The sequence below is a fragment of the Solanum pennellii genome, chromosome 11 (genome assembly GCF_001406875.1).
Source record: "Solanum pennellii chromosome 11, SPENNV200".
Taxonomy (NCBI): domain Eukaryota; kingdom Viridiplantae; phylum Streptophyta; class Magnoliopsida; order Solanales; family Solanaceae; genus Solanum; species Solanum pennellii.
This window is the reverse complement of record NC_028647.1, coordinates 5563897-5588236: the sequence shown is the minus strand read 5'-3', so window position 1 is coordinate 5588236 and position 24340 is coordinate 5563897. Positions and strand designations below refer to the sequence as shown.

General features: G+C 36.4%; 2 protein-coding genes across 3 annotated transcripts; one reads left to right on the top strand and one right to left on the bottom strand.

The window, feature by feature from the left end:
• Positions 1–4299: 4299 nt before the first annotated feature.
• Positions 4300–22184, top strand: LOC107004798 (regulation of nuclear pre-mRNA domain-containing protein 1B-like). 2 transcript variants are annotated; one of them, XM_015203152.2, is made up of 9 exons: positions 4300–4443; positions 4550–4613; positions 6138–6218; positions 9952–10199; positions 13633–13785; positions 13885–14041; positions 17831–17970; positions 18263–18298; positions 21018–22184. In XM_015203152.2, exons 3-9 carry the CDS (start codon positions 6140–6142, stop codon positions 21867–21869), a joined length of 1665 nt encoding a protein of 554 aa, XP_015058638.1. In that variant the 5' UTR covers positions 4300–4443; positions 4550–4613; positions 6138–6139; the 3' UTR covers positions 21870–22184. The 2 variants fall into 2 exon arrangements, with proteins under 2 accessions (XP_015058638.1, XP_015058637.1); XM_015203151.2 differs by having other exon boundaries at positions 4312–4443; positions 4529–4613.
• A 787-nt stretch (positions 22185–22971) lies between these two features.
• On the bottom strand, positions 22972–24150 carry LOC107003161 (thioredoxin domain-containing protein 9 homolog). Its single transcript, XM_015201435.2, has 4 exons — positions 23993–24150; positions 23650–23925; positions 23411–23569; positions 22972–23317 (listed from the first exon to the last, which is right to left on the bottom strand). The coding sequence occupies exons 1-4, from the start codon at positions 24011–24013 to the stop codon at positions 23135–23137; spliced, it is 639 nt and encodes a 212-aa protein (XP_015056921.1). The 5' UTR covers positions 24014–24150; the 3' UTR covers positions 22972–23134.
• Between the last annotated feature and the right edge of the window lie 190 nt (positions 24151–24340).

Here is a 24340-nt window from a genome sequence, read left to right as displayed (position 1 = left end):
GGGGGGGGGTAGGGGGGAGTGAAGAAGACAAGGGTGACTTTCTTGAAAATTAGAAGTGTTGAATTTCTTTTTAAATTTTTTTTATTATTTGAGTTCTAATGCCACATGTCATCAAGTAAGTGGTTATTTTTCTTTTTTTACTTATAAGTCATTAGTTTAGAAATATGAGATGTGTCTTTATTTAATTCGTCACTTTGACACGTCATCGGCAAGTGTATTATACTGTCATATCCGGAGAGCACTCCCTAGAGGTAACCGCCGTCTGCGTCCTCTTTGAGGACTATGACTATCCTCTTAGTTTACATCATTACATTCATAGGTCAAAAATGCGAAAAATTTAAAACTTTTCATTACCTCTACATTGAGGTTTACATAGACCTCTACATACACATAATAGATATATATATATCGAGTATACATAGACCCTTCGTATAGAAAGATTATTTCGTATTCTACTTTTATTGCACATAGATATATAGAATATAACATATACTCAAATAGTCGTCTCATCTCATAACCATCTAATAAGAGTATATCAAATTGGGCCTAGCCCATACATCAATGCAATAAAACCACATATAGGTCATACAATGTTTAGGTCATACAATGTTTAGTATCCAAATGAAAAGTAAAGAAACCTAAGAGTCTTCGTACTAAAAACAACTTCATCGCTTGATAGTAACATTGCCCTCGGAAAATGAGGACCTACCCAACTTGGATGATTAAGAATTTCAAGTCTTCTTCAATATTGTCTCCAAAAACCCTTCAACGACCGAAACCTAAAATAATGGAAAAAGGAAGAAATTAAATTAGTACACCATTTGTACTAAGTATGAGACCATATGCACACACATTATCAAATCATGCTAAAAGGGGACCTTTCATGAAAACATGCTATTTTATCCTTTGAAAACCTTATGCACATTCAAGAAGACTATACCAATCAAAAATACATATTCCTTAAGTCATAGGCATGTACATCACAAGACCAATAATACAAAGCATAGTCAAGTTAATGAACATATCAACATACTTGCACATATAATCAAGACCATTCTAATCATCAAGTTATAACTTCAACAAACATGAATAAGAGTACATTTTAACATAACCAAAGCAAGACAATTACCCATGAACCCCTATCAAGTCAATAAGTGCAATGACCAATCAAAGCCAAATAACCTTACTCATTCAAGTAACCCAACAAGAATCCTGACCAATATCCCACTTCACATAGCATGACATTTAAGAGTACATATCATCATACTTTAACAATGTAAACCAACACATCTTGATACATGAACTAATCAACATATAGTATCAACAATGTGCAAGTTCATCATATACATATCATGTACCATCATAATCATATACATACATAAGAACATCCTCCTAAGACTTTCCTCAAGGATAACTAGTGCAATGTTTAGGTAGAGTCACATACCCCTACATAGACTAAGCTAAACCCATTAGGTTATCTTAGTTAGAGTCCATTCCTTTAATTCATTTTACCTTTTGGGAACATCTTGCCTTAACCGATATAGACCACATGAGCTAATGTGGAATGCAGTGTCATGGAATTCCATACCGAAAGAAGGCGAACTACTTGCCAAGGTAGTACCAAAACATGAACATAGCAACTACGTGAATCCACTAGCTAGTATTCTTATAGGGGCAACATAGTTCAAGAACTAGGAGATATAGTTGGGACCCTCTTTATGCTAAATGCATTATAGTCTCCAATATCAAGAGTACATTAGTGATCCTACCTTCTCTATGTGGGAAGGGACACTCTTCACTCTAGTTAACTCGGTGCTAAGCTAGAGTCCTTTTTGAAATGTCTTTATTAATCATCATAGCTTAATGTAAGTCATAAGGTCTATCCCTTGTATAATCATATCATCATAGCTCAATACTAATGCATGAGTATAGTCTTTTCATTACAATTCATATAAGTGAGGTTAGCACATTTTCATATCACTTCATAATAAGGCATATTAGCAAATCATCACCATCCTTATAACATTTACATCTTAGCCAACACCTCACAAACCATAGTCAAGACATTTCAATTCAACATCATACCACCTTATCAATCCTACTACAAGGCATAATCCAATACAACATCATGACTTAATCACAATTAACCATAATTTGAAGTAAATGATAGGGATCACAAGACTTACTAAGTCTCATTCATAATTCATCTTCAAGGTCTTACCATCAACCCATAACTCAACCCAATTAGGGTGTAGTTTCATCATAAACAATAACCAACATAATAAAAAGGCTAATTGAATCACTACATCAAAATTCATCACTAGTTCATAGCTTAAGACAAGATACTTAGGTCAAATTCACAATTTACTTCATAACCTAGATCACTTCTCAAGAACTAGCATGATAGGAATCATGATTGATACAATAACATCATCTAGTAGTAATTCAACCAATAACTAAGTCAATTGAACCAACACTACACAATTCATATCAAGATCACAACCCAGGGTTAAGGGGTAAAAGTCATCTTCTACAAACTAGATCAATCCATCAAGATATAACATAATGAGTTAAATTACATGTTAATCTATTCATAATATTCAAAATAAATCATAACCAAATCAATTCAAAACATCAATTTCGTATTGGATGAAAACTCAACTTTTGAAATCAATTTGATGGAAGCTTTTGAGGAAAGATGTCTCAAATGTGAAAGAGATCACATACCTTACTAATTGATGAAGATTGATGGAGAAACTTGACCCTTTGCAGCCCTTAAACCATCCCCTAACTTGGTATTCAATGGAGTTCTTCACTAGAGAGAGAAAGAAGAGAGAAGAAAGAGAGGTTTGAGTTTGTGAATAATGAGAGCTTAGGTTAGTCTGATTAGGTTAGGACTTTATATAGTTGGTTAAATAACTCAATTAGACCTCCCCTAACCCCTAATTAATTAACTAACCCTTTAATTAATTAATGAAGCCCAACTTAAAAACGTGCAACAACTTAGGCCCTCACAGAAGAGACCCCGATCGACGGTCCGTCTGTGAGACGACGGACACTGCTCCCTCCGTGCTGCACATCCTTCTCTAAGTTCAGAGACTGTGCAAAATGACCCTTCCAAGATTTTGGCTAAGTGACCATCGACTCCCCGTCGATTGACACACGCCCCGTCGATCGCATTCGTCTGTGCATACTGCCTTGGGGAGTCGTGCTCGGACGTTTATACATATTAAACACCCTTTCACCAACTTTCATTATTTTACGACTCCTAAAAGCTAGTCAAATAGGCTAAGGCACGCTAGTACCTCCTTGAACTAGTTTCCGGACGTCATGGACGTTTTGGTTTCTAGACTACCTACATTACTTATATTCATTAAAATAGACCTTAAAACAATGTCTAAACTTTTTGACACTTATGTTAGGCTCTAGAACACGTCTTAGATTTTCGAAGTGTTACATATACACACTTTGTATTTCTGGATGATGTTAAAATAGTGTAAAAATGACACAACGAGATCCTACATGAGGGATTTTAAATGAACATAACCCATTTAAGATGTATAAGAGAAACTTCGTGCCAAGTTTAAGGAGCCACCGATGGGTTTTATATATATATGTATATAATGAAGAGTCCCGATTTGGAATCTCATAATTTTAAATCACGACGCCATTCACATGTCTAAATATTGACTTAAAATGATGATTTCATATCACAAGTCCACTCGTAAGCTAAAATTACAATCAACCCAACCTTAAAGGTAAGGTTTATTAAAAAGTGGTTCAAACCAACTAAATTGTATGAGATAAAATGTTGTTCGGTCAACAAATGGAAATAACAAACAAAAGAATGTTGAGATGGATGTCTGAGATACTACGAGAAATAAAATCACAAACGAAACTATACGAGATAAAGTAGAGTGAACTTCACAATGGACAAGGCGAGAGATGTAAAATTGAGATGATTCATACATGTGAAGAGAAGATGTACAAATATCCTAGTTAAGAGGGGTCATACGTTAATTACAATAGGCAAGATGACAAACACAAATCAAAGAACGGACCTGCGCAAGGATGACACATACAAATTGAAAAATTGTTCAAATTTTTTGATATCTATTAATACACAGTCATAATATAATCGTTTCATATAATACACATAATTCACGTTTCATAATTAAATTTTACAATTTCACAAATATTTATTTTTATGATATTATTAATCCTACAAAATCAATAAATAAACTATGTTCCAAGGTTGCATTTATTAATCTTAAAAAATTACAAGTTAATAAGAAAAAAATAAAGAGAAAAAAAAAAATCCAAAATTAGATTACTAGCCCTTTTTCCCCCAATTAGGACTGTGCTTCCGCCCAGAGTGGTTTCTACATCCGTCTTCACCCTCGCAGAACCACGGCTCTGTTAGGGTTTACCGCTGAAATTGAGGTAAAGCTTACCTTCTCCTCTTTCTTTTTGCGTCTATTCAAACAGTTGCCATTGATTATCTTTAATTTTCATTTCTACCGTTTAGGTTTCTCTTGAATTGTTGCAGAAAAACAGCAAACTTGAGGTGGATATACTTCCTTTTTTGGGTTTCTCCGTCTTATCTTAGTCAGGTACATTTTTGTTTGACAAAGCTAAAAGTAGGAGAATGATTTTTACTGTACTTGAGAAAAATGATGATTTGGCTGTTTATATAGTATATTGATACTTTATTTGAGATGATTTATATGGAGTGACATAGTAGGATTCATATAGCTCTTTTTCGTGGTATTGAGGTGTAGTTTCTTGTTCATTTGTTTGCGGTATTGAAATTACCAAAGCTCATTATATCCTAAATGGGAAGTGCAACAAACTACTTAGGAGTTGTTTGGCGTGAGACATAAAATATAATAATCTCAAGGATAAAATGCAGAACTATTTTCCTACATTTGATTGGAGGATTATGCAGTCCTTTAGATTATTTATCCCATGATTTATACCTTAGTTATATAGTATAATACATGAAAGAATAACTTATCCAAGATAAGTAGTCCTGGGATAATTTGTTCCCAATCAGATGACCCCTTAGAGTTTTCTAAAAGCATTCAAAAACACCTAAGGGTTTGTTCTGGTGGAAAATGAAGTGGGTGGAGAATCATGAGGGGGCTAAGGTTCAAATCCCAACTGAAGACAAAAAATGCTGGGCGATTTTTCCTATTTGTTTGATTCTCTGTGGTAGAGTGGCCCGGTTTCTTCTGTTAGTGGGGATAGCAGGTACCCAGTGTAATAGTCGAGGTGCGTGCAACGTGATCTTGACATCATTATCATAAAAAAAGAAGGAAAAAAACTAAAGAAACCAACAACAAATTTGGTTACGCAAACAAGTTGGAATCCAGAAAATAAAGTTCAAATAAACTAAAAAGAAGTGTTGTTAAGCATGTAGGATAAACATTCTTCATTCTTCAATCATCCACTTTTGGATTTTACTTTTCCTCGTGTTTGGAGCTGCATTTAACCTTTTTGTTTGGCAACTTTGGTGGTTTGCCATAGTAATCATCTAAGCGATTTTGTATTCCCATAAAAGTTGGTCAGTTCTTAAGAGACATATTGAAGACATTTGCTCATGTAATATAGCTGCATAGCATTGCTGAGTGATTGACAGGCCCTGGGATGATACTGACTTTTCGGCATGATTCTAATCAAGTATATGTCTTCTCTTAATTCACAAGTAAAGTAATAGTAAAACATAAAGAAGACACTCCCTTATACAATAGTTATACAAGTTAAAAATTGGACCCATACATTTCAAAAATAGTAAAAAGAAAGATACCAGGGTCCAGCCTATCCTGGGCTGTCCGAAGCCAATACCTTCTAATCATGCTACTCCTGACGAATTAACTATGTAGGTTGAATACTTTTTTCTGACAGATGAATTTGTTGGGTTATTTGATTAAATGTGATGTGTTTCTCAGAGACCAGATAAAATTCTTAAATATTTGGCCAGTCCCTATAATTGCTTGGTTTCCTGATTGTTGATTTTTAGAACCTGCTCTCTTTGATAATATTCTTCATAAAATCGATTTCCTAATTCATATTTTCATGTCAGTCTGGTATTTATCTGTTACCATTATCAAAAAATGCTTATCTTGTATTTGCAGGGATGGGTGATGATGCTTTTGATGGCCCGGAATTGGCAGAAAAGTTGTCCAAGCTTAACAGTTCAAAACAAAGCATAGAATGTATCCTTTTTGTTTGTGAATATTATACTTCATGCATATTTTACCTGATTATATTTTGGGACAAAATTCAACTGACTAATTTGAGATCTGACTTGGTAGCAGGCGATTTCCTTCCCATTTCCATTGTTTATCTTTTAGTGCCATTATTGTTAACACTTAAATCCTATAATCAATGTTCAAGTCCCAGCGGAGACAATAATTACTAGGTGATTCTTCACATCTATCCTAGCTTTGGTGGATAGAGTTATCTGGTACTTGCTGCTGGTGGGAGGTGGCAGGTATCCCATGGAATTAGTTGAGGTGCGAAAGCTGGCCTGAACACCACGATCATTAAAAAGAACAAAAAAATTTTCCTTAAATCAATGTTCTCCTTGACCTAACTACTTGAACTATTCAATTAACTATTTCTTTATTTTTCTTTAGTGTAAAAAAACATTTATATCCGCTCTAATTAAGATAAATTTAGAGACCTTCCTCTTGTTAAAAATTACACTTAGCTTGTGAGTTTTTTTTCCTGTATTGTACATATGTAAACTCCATCTTAGTGGTACTTCACAAAGATAATATTTGGTACAAGTAAAAAGAGCTTTTTGTTTGCTCTTGCCATATTAATTGATACATATATACTTCTCTTGTAAATTCTATGCCTTATATCTTTTTTCTTGGACGTAATACTTTCAAAAGCATATCTTATTCTAAATGTAATTTGTTAATAGTGCTTAGTTTCTCTTTGTTTGCGCTTGCCATATTAATTGATACATATATACTTCTCTTGTAAATTCTATGCCTTGTATCTTTTTTCTTGAACGTAATACTTTCAAAAGCACATCTTATTCTAAGTGTAATTTGTTAACAGTGCTTAGTTTCTGGTACTTGTTGCTGGTGGGAGGTGACAAGTATCCCGTGAAATTAGTCGAGGTGCGCGAAAGTTGTCCCAGACACCACGATCATAAAAAAAAAATAGTGCTTAATTTCCGCAATAAATGCTTTTTGGTATTTGGGTAAGGTCTTTTTTAAAAATTAATATTAGTTAAACTTTGTGGTTATAATAAAATCAACTATTTACAGTTGAAGACATTTCAAATAAATAAAAGTATGCTTCCGCTGACAGTTTAATATTTTAGATAATATGGTTGCACAACTTTAACATGGTATTAGGATAGGTAGAGATCCTGTTTCGAGTGTCATCACCATCTCTTTTCAAAAATGAATTTTGACATACTTGATTGGTCGGGCTCGCACGTGAGTGGACGTGTTAAAGATATCCACACTCTTCAATTAACAAGATAAACATGCCATTATTAGTGTTTTGATTTTCCCTTTTTTTCACTTCAGATATGCTAAATGCTATCTACAATTTCAGGTGAGTTTTTTTTTTTGGGGGTTAATAAACATTAACATTGTATTATATCTAGAACAGTTCTTAAGTAGTAGTGAAACCATATTTACAAAAGGGACTCTAGAATGCTTCTATCTCTATCTATAATGAATCAAGTATATCAGTAATAGACATAGACTCATTAGAGTATAACTGGTTAAATAAAAAAACAGAGCAGCAAGATAAAGTTAAGCTTGATCTTCTGCATTTCATTTTCTACACCTTCATAGCATGTGGAGTTCCTCTCCTTCCACACTGTACACCAGATGCATGCTAGGATGAGTTTTTTTTCTTGATGAAGTAAGTAGTTCTATTGCAGGCATCAAGTTGATGCATAATAGTTACAAAAGCTTAGTAGCAAAACATCAACTCTCCTTTACATTGTTAGGAGTCAGGGAGCTGACAAAATTCAAAAAATGAATCAGGGGAATCTAGAGGGAATTAGCTTTTAAGGATTGGTAGGTAGTTTGATATTCCATCAGATCATCTTCTATTCCTTTCATTCCAGATTCTCCAAAAAATGGCTGCAGGTCTCATCTTCAAGATTTTTCTTTTTTTGATGACAAGGGGACTCGCAGCCGCTACCCTTTGGTGCGCACAGGGTAACACCTTGCTTCTATGCAATAGCTCGCAGACCACACAGGAGAGGTAACCCGCTCTAGGCAAGTTTGGTGCGACGAGCTCGAACCATAAGGAAAACCCCTTGCTTTCGCTGGCAAGGGGTTTTGAACTCAATACCTCCAACATTCTCTTGATGGTGCTATCAACTTTCCAGCAACTCCAGCTAATTAAAACATCCCTGATATTCTGAGGCACTCTTTGAGGCCAAAAGGAGCTAAATACTCCATAAGTCGGCTGCTATTTGACATTGTAGAAATAGGTGAACCTTCATGTATGCTAGGATGAGTTTCTACCTACACCTATTTTTAGCTATTACTCCTACTTCATCCCAGCTTCTTAGAACTTCAGAAACCATGCCTAGCATGACCTTTGCTAGGCTTTTAAGATGAGCATACAAACCCTATAATTGATCATATGCCATCATCTGCGATATTAAATAAGATTCCTTTTCATGCCTGGTTCTAATAAACTTCCTTTTGGAAGTTGCTGAGTGTGCCTGTTTTGTTTATGACATGATACTGTGATTAGGTTGGTCAATCTTCTGGTTTTACTGTCGTCACTTATCTGAGCACATTCTACATTTTTCATCATGGTTGTCTTGAAATTAATGTGTGAATGCACCATAAAGAGATTTTCTTGATGGTTGATTGTTGACATCTAGCTGTAGGGGCTCGTCTAATATAGCATGAGAAGGTAAGCATTTATTTTCTACTTTGAAGTAGTAGAAAATGGTACTACTTTCCCAATTTTCTTGCACTGTTCTGCTATTGTAACACAATAAATCTTGTCATGTTGTGACTCAAGAAAGGCAATCTAGGTGTATTCATTTGTCTTGTCTTATGTCCAGTAGCATCGGCCATTTTACTCTACTTCTCACCTGATTTGATCAAGTGGTCATGTTAGAGGTATAAACAATGATTGATAATTAAGTTGAAATCCCACCAGTATTTGATCAAAAGTTGTAATAAAAAATATTTTGTTCTCCTCTCAGTTCTCTTAGTGTGATTTGTTGAAAAACTAGAGGACACGTGTCTCTACGTTTTGTTTAGTTATAGCAGAGTTCAATCTACTTGACCTTTTTATTTACTGATTAAGAGAATATAAAGAAATCATGCTAGAAGTGTCAAGTGTTAATATTGATTGAGGGAATGAGTTGGTGTCTTCTTATATGGTCCTAACAATATTCTTTCATGAGCTACTTTTCTAAACTTGGTAGTAGAGACAAGCTGGTTTCAATTCTTGGTTAGCCCAATATTGGGTCCCCATTCTATATTCACGCTTTAAATGGCCAGCTTTGGGCATGCGGAGAAATGTTAAGCTCTCCACGTTGATTGAGGAAATCTTAGATTGGCTCCTTAAATTGTTGCACAGTCCTCATCTCAACTAGCTTTTGTGGTTGAGTTATACCCGATGTTTATTTTCTGAACAAGGTGGGCACACTTTTTCTTTTAACTTTATCTTATGTTTTAAACTAACCTAACTTCTATCTATTCGGGAAAGTATTATTCAACGACTAACACAATGCAAAGGTACTGTAGTTGGAGAACGTATTATTTCTTCCAGAATACCCCGTTTGTTACTAGTGCATTCTGTTTTGGTACTTTTAGCTAAAACAATGTTCTTGTTGTCTTCAGGAATTTTTTGGTGTTATATAGTGCTAATTTAGAGTGTTTGTTTAAAAAATTTAGAGTGTTTGGTTCAGTTTTGTTACAATTTCCTTTAACATATTATCAGCTTTATCTCGATGGTGCATTTCATATCGTAAGAAAGCCAAGCAGATCGTTGAAACATGGGATAAATCATTCAGATCTGCACAGCGGGAGCAACGTGTTTCGTTTCTGTACTTAGCCAATGATATTATCCAAAATAGTCGGCGCAAGGGTAGTGAGTTTGTTAATGAGTTCTGGAAGGTCCTTCCCGCGTCTCTGAAGAAGGTTAATGAAAGTGGTGATGGAAGTGTGAAGAAAGTGGCTTCTAGACTGGTAATCCCCTTTCTGCTTTCTGGTAGGTGTACTTGTGTGTTAAGTTGGGCTAACTGACAAATGAAAAATCAACTTGTGCATCAGTTAGCCTGAAGATAGGAAAATTGAAGCTTCTTTTTCTCCACACACATGACACACACACACACACACACACACACAAATATATATATATATATATATATATATATATATATATATATATAAAATTGCATTGGAGGTGATAATTCCTTAGCTATCTAGTTGTCCTATACATTGTTCCCTGTGATTCGACCCCAATGTGTGTGTGTCTATATATATATATATATACATATATATATATATAAAATTGCATTGGAGGTGATAATTCCTTAGCTATCTAGTTGTCCTATACATTGTTCCCTGTGATTCGACCCCAATGTGTGTGTGTCTATATATATATATATATACATATATATATATATAAAATTGCATTGGAGGTGATAATTCCTTAGCTATCTAGTTGTCCTATACATTGTTCCCTGTGATTCGACCCCAATGTGTGTGTGTCTATATATATATATATATACATATATATATATATAAAATTGCATTGGAGGTGATAATTCCTTAGCTATCTAGTTGTCCTATACATTGTTCCCTGTGATTCGACCCCAATGTGTGTGTGTCTATATATATATATATATACATATATATATATATAAAATTGCATTGGAGGTGATAATTCCTTAGCTATCTAGTTGTCCTATACATTGTTCCCTGTGATTCGACCCCAATGTGTGTGTGTCTATATATATATATATATACATATATATATATATAAAATTGCATTGGAGGTGATAATTCCTTAGCTATCTAGTTGTCCTATACATTGTTCCCTGTGATTCGACCCCAATGTGTGTGTGTCTATATATATATATATATACATATATATATATATAAAATTGCATTGGAGGTGATAATTCCTTAGCTATCTAGTTGTCCTATACATTGTTCCCTGTGATTCGACCCCAATGTATGTTGTATATTATATTTACAAATAACTCTTAAAGCATGGACCATATTTGTGGTCAGGGTTCAAATTCAACCTTCATGTGTTCCCTTAGTAGCACACTTCTCGTAAACTGTGGTCAACATAATATTTCTTAGCCCACAAAATCCCAAACTTCAAAATCCATCTCTCTGAAGTTTCCAAATACTGCTGGTCAACATAACATTTCTAGGTCAACATTTTTCTGCCACCTTGGATTTTGCGGTTCACGTTCCTCTGTTTTTTTATGATTTCAGTTCTACAACATCAAACCTTCACTTCTTGACGTCTTCTTCCATGATTTTTTCACTTTTATGTTCTATGTCATTATCCTAAAACAAAACATCTTGCATGAGACTTTTCTATCATTATCATCTAAAGACACTCAAAATCCGAGTAGAGGGCAATGATAAGTTGCTAAAAACTTTCACCTTGAGTGGCTCAGATTGTTTGGCTTGGGACTTACATAATGAAGTCTCAAGTTCGAAACATCTTTCCTGCCATAGCAAGGGGTTGGTCTTCTGGGTCAAGCTCATCACACGGAGCTTGCTTAGTGCGGTTTACCTCTCTTCTGTAGTTTGCAGGCTATTGCACAGGAGCGGGGTTCACCTTCACCTAAGGGGTAGTAGCTGCGGGTTCCCTTGTCATCTTTGACCATAATTTTGTATTTTCATCACTATTTTTTTTTTCATTTGGATGGGTTGGTTGGTTGAAATTTTGCAGCAACTTGCATAGTTGTACTCAAATATTGAGAACTTTCTCTTTCTTTTTGTTGTACCTTAGACATGAGGAAGGTAATTTTGAAAAGCAAAACAAATTTTCTTAGAACTACTCTAATGTGCACGTGTAATCTTTGAATTAGACATTATCAACTAATTACACTTTATTATTTATTCTTAGTGATTGTTTTTCTTATTTTACTCTTTCTTTCTTTTTATTTCTTGTTCTTCCTGGCCCACATATTCTTAAAAAACCACACAAAACTCACTGCCACATCATTACCACTACCATTACAACTTCCGAAACTTTCACTACATCTACCTTCTATCACGACCTCTAAAACCCTCACCATTTCTATCACCATCTACACCAACTATACCTTGAAAACTTTCACCATGACCAGAACCACCTGTTTCATTCCATCACCTTCACCACCTCTGGTTCCCTTGTGACATTCAAACAACTACTAACTTCATTCTCACGCCACAACCTCCTCACCACCTCTCTTGACGTCCAATACCAGATTTATTCCCACAACCACCAATCTTCTTTTCCCCTCCACTACCTTCCACGACCTCTTGACAACCACCAAGACCATTTCACCAATCCTCCTTTCCCCTTTATTTTAATTTGCTTGGTGTGGATGACTGAACCTGGAAAGAAACCTCTAAGGCAATGATATATAGTTGATGCTATATGAATGGAGGTCAAGATTTTAATATATAGTTAATAGTATCAAAAATTTCTATTGTGAAGACATGAATTTGGACCAATATTTTTGACAAGAAAATTTCTTGACAATTTCTCAGTCCTTTCCCCAGCGTCCAATCTGTCTCATAAAAGAAGACTAAGCTCAGATGGATTGCAGCCCGCTGAGGCCCCTCCTTAGTGACTTTGGTCAGGAATAGGATTTTATGTTTTTCTTTCACTATGTAGCTAGAGCAATATTGCTACAAACAGTGAGTGTAAAGTTTCTGCAACAGGCTTTACCAGCCTAAAGAACCACAAATAGTAATGTTTGGTCATATTATGCTGCTTGTTTTTACTGTCAACTGTTGCATTGAATTCTGAGAAGTCCTTCATTTCCATTATTGTTAAGGGGCATAATTTTTTTCAATGGACCTTGTTAAATTGCCGTTGATAACAGAGAAAGAGTCCATTAGAGACATGTTTATGAGATTTCGAAGAGGCAGTGCATTTTCAATCTAATTCCAATCAGTTCATTCCAAAAATTTCTTGTAACGGTTGCTAATTGGGCCATGAGTCCTGCTGTCCTAGAAGAAAATCCACTAACATTCTCTTCAAACTTCACTAGAATTCTTGTAACATGTGGGAAAGCCACTACTTAGAATGCTGTCGTACTCTACTACAATGCTTGGAGATGCCCTTCTTTCGCACATCTTTGACATCCTCTTAAAGGTTTGTCTAGAACCTGGACCTCATGGCGATGGAAGTCACACCTTAGTGTCTTTGTGCTTGAATTGATGCTCACCCCTAAGGGATGAAGCACTTGACATGGCATCTTTGTTTATCAAGACAAACTGCTTAATTTTGGCATTTACTTAGAAGTTAGGAACTTCTTCACAATGTCTCTCTATAGCTTTGGCGTAATTTTTAAGTTTACTGTCCTCTGAAGCCCAAATAACCTTTTTACGTCTCCCTTCTCTTTCTGATTTGGTTTGTTCTTCTTTTTGTGGGTAATGTTAGGTTAATATATGGGAAGAGAGAAAAGTATTTGGATCCAAGGGTCAGAATCTTAAAGATGAAGTGTTGGGCAAGAGTCCTGCTCCTTCAGAAAGCAAAGGGAAGAGCTCAAATCCTATCGAAGTTGTGAAGAAGGATGCTCACTCAGTAAGGATTGTGAGTATCAGATTAAACTCGTCTGTTCAAAAATCACGCTGGGTTTATTATCATGGTTATGTACAGGTAGTCTGAATGTTTTGTTAATTTCAACATCAGAAAATGGCTGTCGGCTGTACTCCAGAAAAAATTGTAACAGCATTCCAACTAGTTCATGATGAAAATGTGAATGAGGAAGATGCTTTGAACAAGTGTAAACATTCTGTTTTTTGCGTTGGGGAAATGGAGAATGATATTGAAAACCGTTCTTCCCAAGGTAAAAGAGTAATTAATTGGCTGTTGGGAATATTGTAAAGTGAAAAGTATGTTGATCTTTTATGTCTCTTAAGTTGATGTTGCATATACATTTTGTGTCATTGTTTAGTTATAGTGGAGATTGCTTGCATTCTTGGCGCTAGATCATTGTTACTGTAAGGAGTATCTGCTATGTATGCCAATTATATGACTATTCATGCTTTGATAGAACTTATGGTTAAAATATGATTTACATCGAAGAGTGTGACCTAATGGTCAATGAAGTGGAGAACTACCCAGTCTTAGGTTCAAATCCTAGCAAAGGAATAAACTCTAGATGATTTTTTCCCATGTGCCTGAGCCTTGGTAGGCAAAATTACTGGGTACCTGCGTTCGTGGGAGTCTGGGAGGTAGTGGGTAATTGGTGCAATAGTTGAGTTACCTGTAAGCTGGCCCAGATAACCACCATCATTAAAAAAAGTTGATTCATCTTCCAACAATCTTGTCTCTTTATGAGTGATTTAGGAGCACTTGCCTAGAAGTTCATAACCAACAACTTTTTGCTCTTTGAAGTAACCAATACTTTTGATCAGCTGCTTGAAGTTGTTATCTACCTTTCAGAGAATCACATTGCTAAATTTGGTTAGGTAGGAACACAGAGTCATCTCCCTTAAGATAGCATGTAGCAAGTGAATGAGACATCATAAGATCCGAGAAAGTTGTATCTTGAGCACTTCCACATTATTAATATGAAAATTGTGTTTGTCTAGTGCACATACCTTTGTATTATGGTTTTTTTTCAGCAAGCGACAACATGGAACTTTTAATCTACACTATTTATTATTAGGTTGTTAATATTTGGACAAGTGGGGGTTGCTCGGATGGTAAGCACCCTCCACTTCCAACCTGAGTTTGTGAGTTCGAGTCACCAAGGGAGCAAAAAGGTCGGAGCTCCTAGGGAGGGGTAAAAGAATAAAAAGGTTGTTAATATTTAAGTATATATTTACTGATTAATCAATCTGAACATGTAAGCTATCAAAAACGTTCTCCCTCTTTAGTGGTAGATAGAATTTATTTCATTGAGAAAGGAACTCCTAGGAAGTAAAAGTGATACAATCAAACCTCTATAACGTCATTTTATCTGGATGTTTTTTGGTTAAAGCGAAATGTAGTTACAGAGGGCATATAATATAACATTATGTGAAAATTGGTACCCAAAAAAAAAAAAACTTGGCCGCTATAGTGAAATATTGTTATGGAGGATGACAGTTACAGATAGGTCTGATGGTAAAAGGACTAAAGGAGAATATTCTTGACACTGGTAACTTTGTGTTTCAGTCAGTACTTAGGTAGTACAGAAAAACCATATTTACAAAAAGAACAAAAAGATTAAAGTCCTTCCAGTCCTAAACCAGGAAACTAGATGGACCCTAAACCATCTATGATTGACTCAGTCTCATTGGAGTAGACATTTGTACACCAAAAACAGAACAACAAAATACATTTAAGCTTGACTTCCTTCAGGTTGTTGTCCCTATTTCAAAACATCTATCATTTCTCTCTCTCCATATAGTCCACCATATACAAGCAGGTATCATCCTCCATCTTTCTCTGTTTGTAGCCCCAACTCCAGCCTCCTCCCAACTGAAAAGAGTCTCATCAATCTTACTAGGCATACTCCAGGAAATGCCTCTGAGATTAGGAAAATCTCCATCAGTTTATCAGTGAAATTGCAGTGTAGAAAGAGGTGTTTTACTGTCTCTGTATCCTTACCACGTAAGGAGCATCTGTTGCATAGAGATATACCTCTCTTGGCCACATTGTCCAATGTCAGAATTGCTTCATTGGCGAGCAGCCAGGTGAAGCATGCCACTTTTTGTGGCACTTTGACTCTCCAAATTTGCTTCCAAGGCCATTTGAAGTCTTGATTCGTGTTTGTATATATCCTTCCTTCACCCTGTGTCTTCCTTTGTTGTGCCCATGCCACCATAAATAGTCTTCACCTGGTTGGATTCCTTGGAAACTCTCCAGTAGTTTGAAAAGTTCAATCATTCTGGGAATTTCCCAGTCATTCAAGTTTCTTCTAATATTCCATCCTTGTGGTGACCACAAATTAGCAACAGTTTTCTCTTGGTGTTGAGCCAAAACAAAGATGTCAGGAAAGAGATTTTTAAGGCTCACAGTACCCACCCATTTATCAATCCAAAAGCTCGTTTTTCTACCATTTCGAACTTTGACACTTAATTGATTACTGAGAAACTGCCAGAATATTCTAATGGGTTTCCAGAGGCTAATACCATAGGGGGTGTTGACCTCTTTAGTTACCCATGTGTTCATTTGCTCATACTTGCTCTTGATTACCCTGTACCATAGGGCTTGGTCCTCCTGTGGTACCTCCATTGCCACTTGACCTTGAGTGCTTTGCTTTGGTATTTAAGGTTCTTGACACCTAGTCCACCTTGTTCTTTACTTCTGATAATGTTCTTCCATTTGACCAAATGAAAACCCTTCCTTTCCTTATTGCCTTGCCACAAGAAGTTTCTTCTGATTTTATCCAACCTTTGAACTACTGACTGGGGTATATGAGAGAGAGATAACATATACGTAGGGAGGGCATCTAAGACTGAGTTAATCAAAGTTAGTCTACCTCCCAAGGATAGATATTGTGGTCTCCATCTGGTTAATTTCTTTTCACATTTCTCCAAAATTGGATCCCAAATATCTATGGACCTATACTCTGCCCCAGAGGCATGCCCAAGTATATTGATGGCAAAGTGCCTATGGCACCTCCTAGGATTTGAGGAAGGTAATCCATTTCTAGAACCACATAAATTGGATACAAGTGGCTTTTGTTCCAATTTATATGGAGTCCAGAAATGGCTTCAAAATACACCAATATAAGTCTTATTATCAAGAGTTGCTCCTCCTCATCCCCACAAAAAATTAGTGTATCATCAGCATACTGCAAATGTGTGATCTCTACACTGTTCCCAGCAACCTTGCTAACTTCAAATCCCTGATTCGTCCTGTTATCTTAGCTATATTCAGCATGTTGTTGAGTCCCCTCCATGGCTATGATGAACAGGAAAGGGGATAGGGGATCGCCTTGCCTGATCCCTCTATGTGCATTGAAGAATCCTTCCGGTGACCCAATTAATGAGTATTCTTGCTAGCATGATAAATTTTAACGTGACCCTATAAGATATCAACTCATGATTCAAGGTCATCAAGACAGATGAATGCATCAGCCTCAGGGATTTGTTTCAAAGATTAGTGTGAGAGGTGAGGCAGGCACATGTCACGAGTTAAAATCCTGCTGGGAAACCGAACTTGGTGTATAAGTGGTATAAGGTAGAAGAAGAACTCATCATTATTCGTGTTTTGAAACTGAAAAAATAAATTCCTTGATTATAAATAGTAAAGGATAAGGAGAGGCGCCAAAGACCATCATCTTTCAAAAAGATGATCTTCAGTGGGTTTGCTTTACCCTTTCATATGTCATCTATTCTACCGTTGGAGAACTATAGCTGGATCTGAAAGTGGACTATAGTGTTGCGAATAAACAAAAGCGGGCTGGCTTTGTAAGATTTGTAGGTGAATATGAAGATGCCTTAAGAGTTTAAGGCCACAGGAAAGATTAGTCCTTGTTTTTGTTTATACTAGCATGGCGTAATCATGAACTCCATTGCTGCAGTATTTTCTCTTCCTTTCTATTATATATTGCTATTTTTGAATTAGTAGTTTTTCTTGAACTAAGTACTTGTTCCTTTTAAGACTTTTGATATTGTGTTTTCTGCTGACTCTTGCTCAGGAAACCTCCAGGGTTCTGAACTGATGGATAAATTGCTAGAACAGGAAAATATACTTCAAGAATGCATCAGCCACTTTGAGAATGCTGAATCATTGAGAATTACCTTGATTTCTCTCCTGAAAGATGCACTTCAAGATCAAGTACAGTTTTTCATTTCCATCCCCCCCCTCCCCCCAAAAAAAAAAAGCAATAAAAATAATCTAACACCCTCCCGTACCTCCTTTCACTAGGATTAATCTTAATTCTTTTTAGACCTTCTATTGTTTACCTTATATTTGATACTGTCTATATAGCAGTGAAGAATTATGCAAACTTACATGACTGTTTCACATCCTCCTATTGGTCACTAACAATGTGGAGTGCCTTTATTTTCCTTTTTTTGCGTTTCCATCTTAGCACTCATGGCAACCCTAACGGTTATTGCTTTTTCAGGAATCTAAGCTAGAGCTTTTACGCAGTGGGATGCAGGTACACTCAATCCCAATCTTTTATTGCACATATCTCCTTATATTTTATCTTCTTAGACTCACCCGTGGGATTACACTTGGTATGTTGTTGTATCTCCTTATATTTTATCCACTCACGAGAAAACGGGAACAGAAAAATCATGAAGAGGTTCGCAAAAAACCCACAGGTGCACGGAGAATTGATGTGTGTGGATCCCGTATTTACTGAATTAATTGCATGATCAGTTGCTGGAATTATTGAACATTTAGTATACTTAAGTGTTGAGCAAATTGGTTAGTTTGTTTCGAGTTGAAGAACAGTCAGATATAAAGCAGTTTTTGGACTCACCATGATGAAATCTACGAAATTCTTGAGGAAATTTAAGTTTGAGAAGAGGGAAGATGCGGTGACTTGTTTATTATTCTTTTCCACCAGCCAAATGGATGTTTTGTATGTTTCAGATTCTCATTTAATGTCCATGGTTCTCCTCTACATAGTTTTCCCTATTCTTATTTGCATATCAGAATTCCTGTTGTTTACAGAACAATCTGAGGAAGTCAGTTTTGTGTGCTTAAGAGTCTATATGGACTTTAATAATTTGTAGCTGCTATGAATAGGTAATAGTCTTGTTTACTTTTGTTTTTCTTTTACCAGTGAGGAGGAGCGAGAGGTTGGTTATAGTAGGTATGAGGAAAGGTAGAGGTAGGCCAAAGAAAAGGCATGCCCATGACACACCTTCTCCTTATATGGTTTCTCTTGTAATTGCGTGCCGTTGCTCCCATCAACATATAGGCCTAACAACAAAGTCTCCCCAAAAATTTCACCCATTCAACCCTATCCAGGATTCCAATTCAACCTCAACCAATGTTTTCAAAAGTGAGCTTCATCACGTAAAGTAATTGAATGGTAATGGAAGAGTTACTAAAGTAACAGTTGACATAAGTTTGATGGATAATATTACTAACTAATTATATGAAATATTTTTGAAATGGTATGGGGTATTAAATATTTTAAAAGCTCTAACATGAATGTTATACAAATGTGCATTGTAAGGAAGGGAGAGCACTCTAGTTAAGCTAGAGGAATCTCAACATTAGATTCCACATAATATAAAACAATATTTGGTTGAGTGAATTAGGAAAATAATCTCCATAGAAGTAATGCAGTGTTTGATTGGCCGTGTAAGAAGTATCACTGCATAACATTATGCAAAGCTTGCTTGAAAATATTAAGTAATAGTCGCATTAAGGTGTACTAGAATCCATGTACTATTTTATGTTTGATAGAATGTGGAGTAAGAGCACAATAGTCACTTTATGAGCTTTGGATTATTATAGGGCATTAGATGCTAAAAATTAGTGGCTTAAGTTGCAATCAGTGTTATGAGTGTATTCACATATATTAAGCAACTAGTTGTATTGTCTTCAAATTATGCTCTTCATTTGGCAATATCACTTCTCACTTTTTGCTTAAGGCCCTACAAGTCTTGTATTTGTGCTATTCGGTTTTTAAAAAAATTGCTCTTGAACAAAACAACTGTTTACCCTTTTTGTCTAATTTGTCATTTTGTGTGACTCGATGTGGACAACTATTTGGAAACGGATAACTTTGTTATCCAATTTGTCATTATGTGTGACTAGATGTAGACAGCAATTGGCAAGATGACTTCTTCAGGGTATGTGCATCCCGTGGCTCGGTCTAGTGGTAAGACAGCAGTGTGTGATGTATGGTTTAGGCTTACATCACGGGTTTGAACCCTGCCTCTGACAGGAACTTGGTGTTTAAGTAGAGGTGAAAATCTGTTAAATTACACCGGTATGTTGTTTTAGACGGTAAGGTCTGCGTACACACCACCCTCCCTATAACCTACTTGTGGGATTACACTGGGTATGTATTTTAGCCTGCTCAATGCTTAATGACAAATCAGGTTGATTCACTCACCTATTATCATTGTATCTTCGAAGCTTCAGTAGTTGCATATGCCCAAGCAGACCAGGCCGATTCTCTTGAACTATTTTCATTGAATGTAGCCTGTTCATGCTAATGACATGCTTTTGAATGCTTGGCATTGGTGTTGAGCCGCTTTGGTGTGCATGCAATCTTAGGAGTCGTTTGGTTTGAGGTATAAGATATAATTATTCCAGGATTAAATGTAGGATTATTTTATCCCATGTTTGGTTGGAGGTATTAGGTAGTCTTTGAATTATTTATCCCACCATTTTTGCGGTAGTGATGGGATAAGTTATCTCACTTATTCCGGGATAACTTATCCTGGGATTTAATTAACTGGGGATAACTTGTTCCCAACCAAACAACCCCTTAGTCTTTTGTGGAATTCCAATAAACCACAGCATGATTGTGTATCATTTTCTTCCACATTTGATCGGGGCTTGTCTCTCTAACTTTATGTGTAAGCTGCACACTTTCGAGTTCTCAAGTTTGAAGTTTTTGGTTTTCTCAAGAACACCAGTGATGAACATGTGGGCCTTGTCTAATGAGCAACACCTTTTGATTCTTAATCAAACATAGGTTTCAGTCAGCCAGTTTAATTTATAGTAGTCTTAAGACTGCCATATCTCCATTTTCACCCTGAATTTTAATCCTATGCAAAAATGTAATTATTGGATAGCTTTTATAAATGAGAACTGTTTATATGCATCACTTTGTCCTTGATTCTTAAAAGATATTTTTCGCTGGTGTCTGCAAAAATGTAATCATTGGATAGCTGGTTGACATGCAGGTTGCGTGTGGTCAGATTGAACTAGTAAAAAATGCAAGGAGGAGGCTGACATCTCCCAGTGTTGCTGCTCCACCAGTGAATACTGGTATCCTTCCAATTGAAGTCACCAGAACGACTGAACCAACCCCGCCTTCAGTGCAATTAATCAACATACCTCCTCTGCCTCCACCTCCCAATCCCGTGACTTCCTTCACAAATTCCAAAAGTAATGAAGAGGAAAGCAAAAGTTCGGCAGCAGCAGCTGTTGCTGCAAAACTTGCTGCTTCAACATCTTCTGCTCAAATGTTAACCTCTGTTCTTTCATCCCTTGTTGCTGAAGAAGCTGCATCACTGAGCAGTGGATTGAAATCAACTGGCTTCACTTCTAGCTTGCCTTTTGCATCCCCAGAGAAACGGCTCAAATTAGATAAGCCAATGACTTTTTCTGATATGAACAGTTCTGAAAGGGGTAGCTCCACTTACTTTACTTCATCTCAACAATTGCTTACTAGCATTCCTCTTGCCCCATCCTCAGCCATGCAATCTGTGTCCCAGCCAAACCAGATACAAGCTCCGCTTCCACCTCCTCCCCCTCCCCCTCCATCATTACATCCAGCAAATTCCCCTGCAAGTCAGTTAGTTCAATCTACAGGTATGATGATGGGGGTGATGCCATATGGATATAGCACTGGCCTTCAACAACCTGTGTCTTCTCAAATTGCAATGGGACTGAGGCCTCCTCCTCCACCACCCCAGCAAGCACAGCTACAATCTCAGCAGCAGCCTGCCAACAGCGGATTTTACCGTCCTTCTGGTATTGGATTCTATGGACAGGCCCATCAGCAGACGGCTCCAGCAGCACCGCGGCAGTAAACCCTTTTGGAATTGGGAGTGCATGTTACATTGTACATTAATAGTAAAAGTAGACTAGATCTAGTTACTGTTAATGGTATCTTTTCATACTCTATTTTGCACCCGACATCGCTGGTAATACCCACCCCCTTGTTATCACCAAGTTACCCTACCCTCTTTTCATTTAGTGTCGGGTGCTTTGCATCCATTTAAGCGTACCTGTAACCTTATGTAGGTGCTGTAAGATTAACTGTAGATTGGGCCATGTACTTAATATCTTCAAAACCAGGAGCTGGAAAGAAGCTACTAGGTGAAATGTTAACATGTTTCGCGGTGTGGGCTCTGTCTATTAGTTGCTTAGAAATTATGTGTGTTTTAATCCATGGATATATATTTTCCTAAATACGTCTGCAAGCCAAACCAAAACCACATTAATTAGAGTTAAACATGGTTAGGCTTGAACATGCACTAAACTTTTTTGCTTGATAGCCATTTTGATCACTTATTTGCACTTGTATGAATTGCTTCATTCCGACCGATTTCACATGATCCATAATTTAGGGGTCTCTAAACATGAAGTCATGATTTTCTCAGATTTTTCAATGAACTTGAGAGAGTATTTTACTGATCAGCATTTTTTGGCCCAAAATCTTTTATAATCATTTCAAATAACTTATGAACCATACTCATAGCGTCTAGAGTGTGGATATAATGCCGGAAATAGACTGATTTAGTACCACCCTTCAATTCGAATGTCTCCTTGCATAATATTGATTTCAAACATTCATGAATGAGTCTAATGATTTATCCCTTGGTCTGTAGAACCTATCACTAAATTACCCCTAGCTAAGCGGAGCAAAAAGGGTTTTCCATGAGATTCGGAAATTAGAACCATTTTCCCTACACGAAGTTTGTGAAAAAGTGATAGTCTGATAATGAGCAAGGAGTATCCTGTATGAATGTCAACCAAGTATCGCAAGTAAATTGCAACATCACATTTTATTTCTAACACAAAAAATTTAGGAGTCACAACACAAGAATTCAAAGATTTTTCAACAACCTGGAACATGAAGAAACAGTTACTTGTCTGAGCAATCAAGTGATGAATCCATTCAACTTTTAGTAACACAAACAAATAAAATGTATTATCAGACCCCAAGAAAAAAGATGAACCAAAGTAATAACATGGCGAATTAGAAAACAGAATTCAATTTTTCACCATTAACGAACTTAGTATATTTTAGTATTAGAAAGGAATACATAAACAAAGCTATATTATTCTACATTTACTCCGAGTCCGACGAGTCGGGATTTGAACTCTGCCTCACACTCTTCTTCGAGTGAGCTTTGGATTTTGATAAAAATTTTGATGATTCACCTTCAAAGATGATAACATCAGCTTTAGCTAACCTCTCTTCAAGTTCCTCCGTGCTAAACTCATCGGTACCCCCAAGCTCATCAAATCCAACCTAGAATATCCAAATCATGGCAAAATAGACGATTTTAAGATAATGGCAGAGTGCAAAGAGTGGGAAATTCAACTGTTTACTGCACAGACATACCAGGTAGTTATCAACTTTAGCATTTTTGATGAGTGCAAGGGTTGGAAGAACAACAATTCTGAGCTTTTCAGCCAGGTATGGCGCTTTCTCTGCGTTAATTTTCACAAAACGTGTTTCTATATGCTGTTTTGCTAGTATGCTCAAATGCTTATCCATAACCTGCAACAATCAATGCAACAATCAATGATGCAACAGCCAATAGGCTTTTAGTTGAATTGGAAGGGAAACTAGATTTTTACCTTGCAAGGCCAATTTTCGCGGTAGAAATGGCAAACAACGCGATCACTAGCCTTAACAACAGAGAAAAAATCCTTTTCAGCTTGGATCTCAGAGTATTCTCCATGTCCAAGAGATAACCAACGATTACGTTTTTCAGCCATTTTCTTCATCTGTTGCAATCTACGTTCTCTCAACACCTCCAAATCATCGAGATCTAATCGATCTAAAGCATGAATCTCTTCATCAAGCTTGTCCTCCACCGCTTTTGCCACCGTCAACACTTGCTTCGCCACTATCTGCAATTCAAAAAATTCCTAAATAAACATCAAATTTCACCATTCTCCATTGTTAAATCAACAATACCTCTTGAACCGCATTCTCCATGGTTGCAAATGGAGCAATCTGCTTCTTCTTTTTTTGGGGGAAAATGAAGCTAATTTGTTTGGCTTTTTTCTTCAAATTGAAATGGATTTGACGTTCCTCTTTGTTTCTCCGGTACAGCCTAACCCTTATAATCCACGGGTTGCCCCGGCCCGTTTAGTTTAATAAAATCACCACTAATTTATACTATTTGTTTCTTTTTTGCTAAAATTCAAATTCATATTTTATTAATTATAATAATTAATAATCGTGAAAACTATTAAAAAAATCATTTTCTTATACGAATCTTACCATATAACCAATCAAAAGTTTAGAAACAAGATATATTAA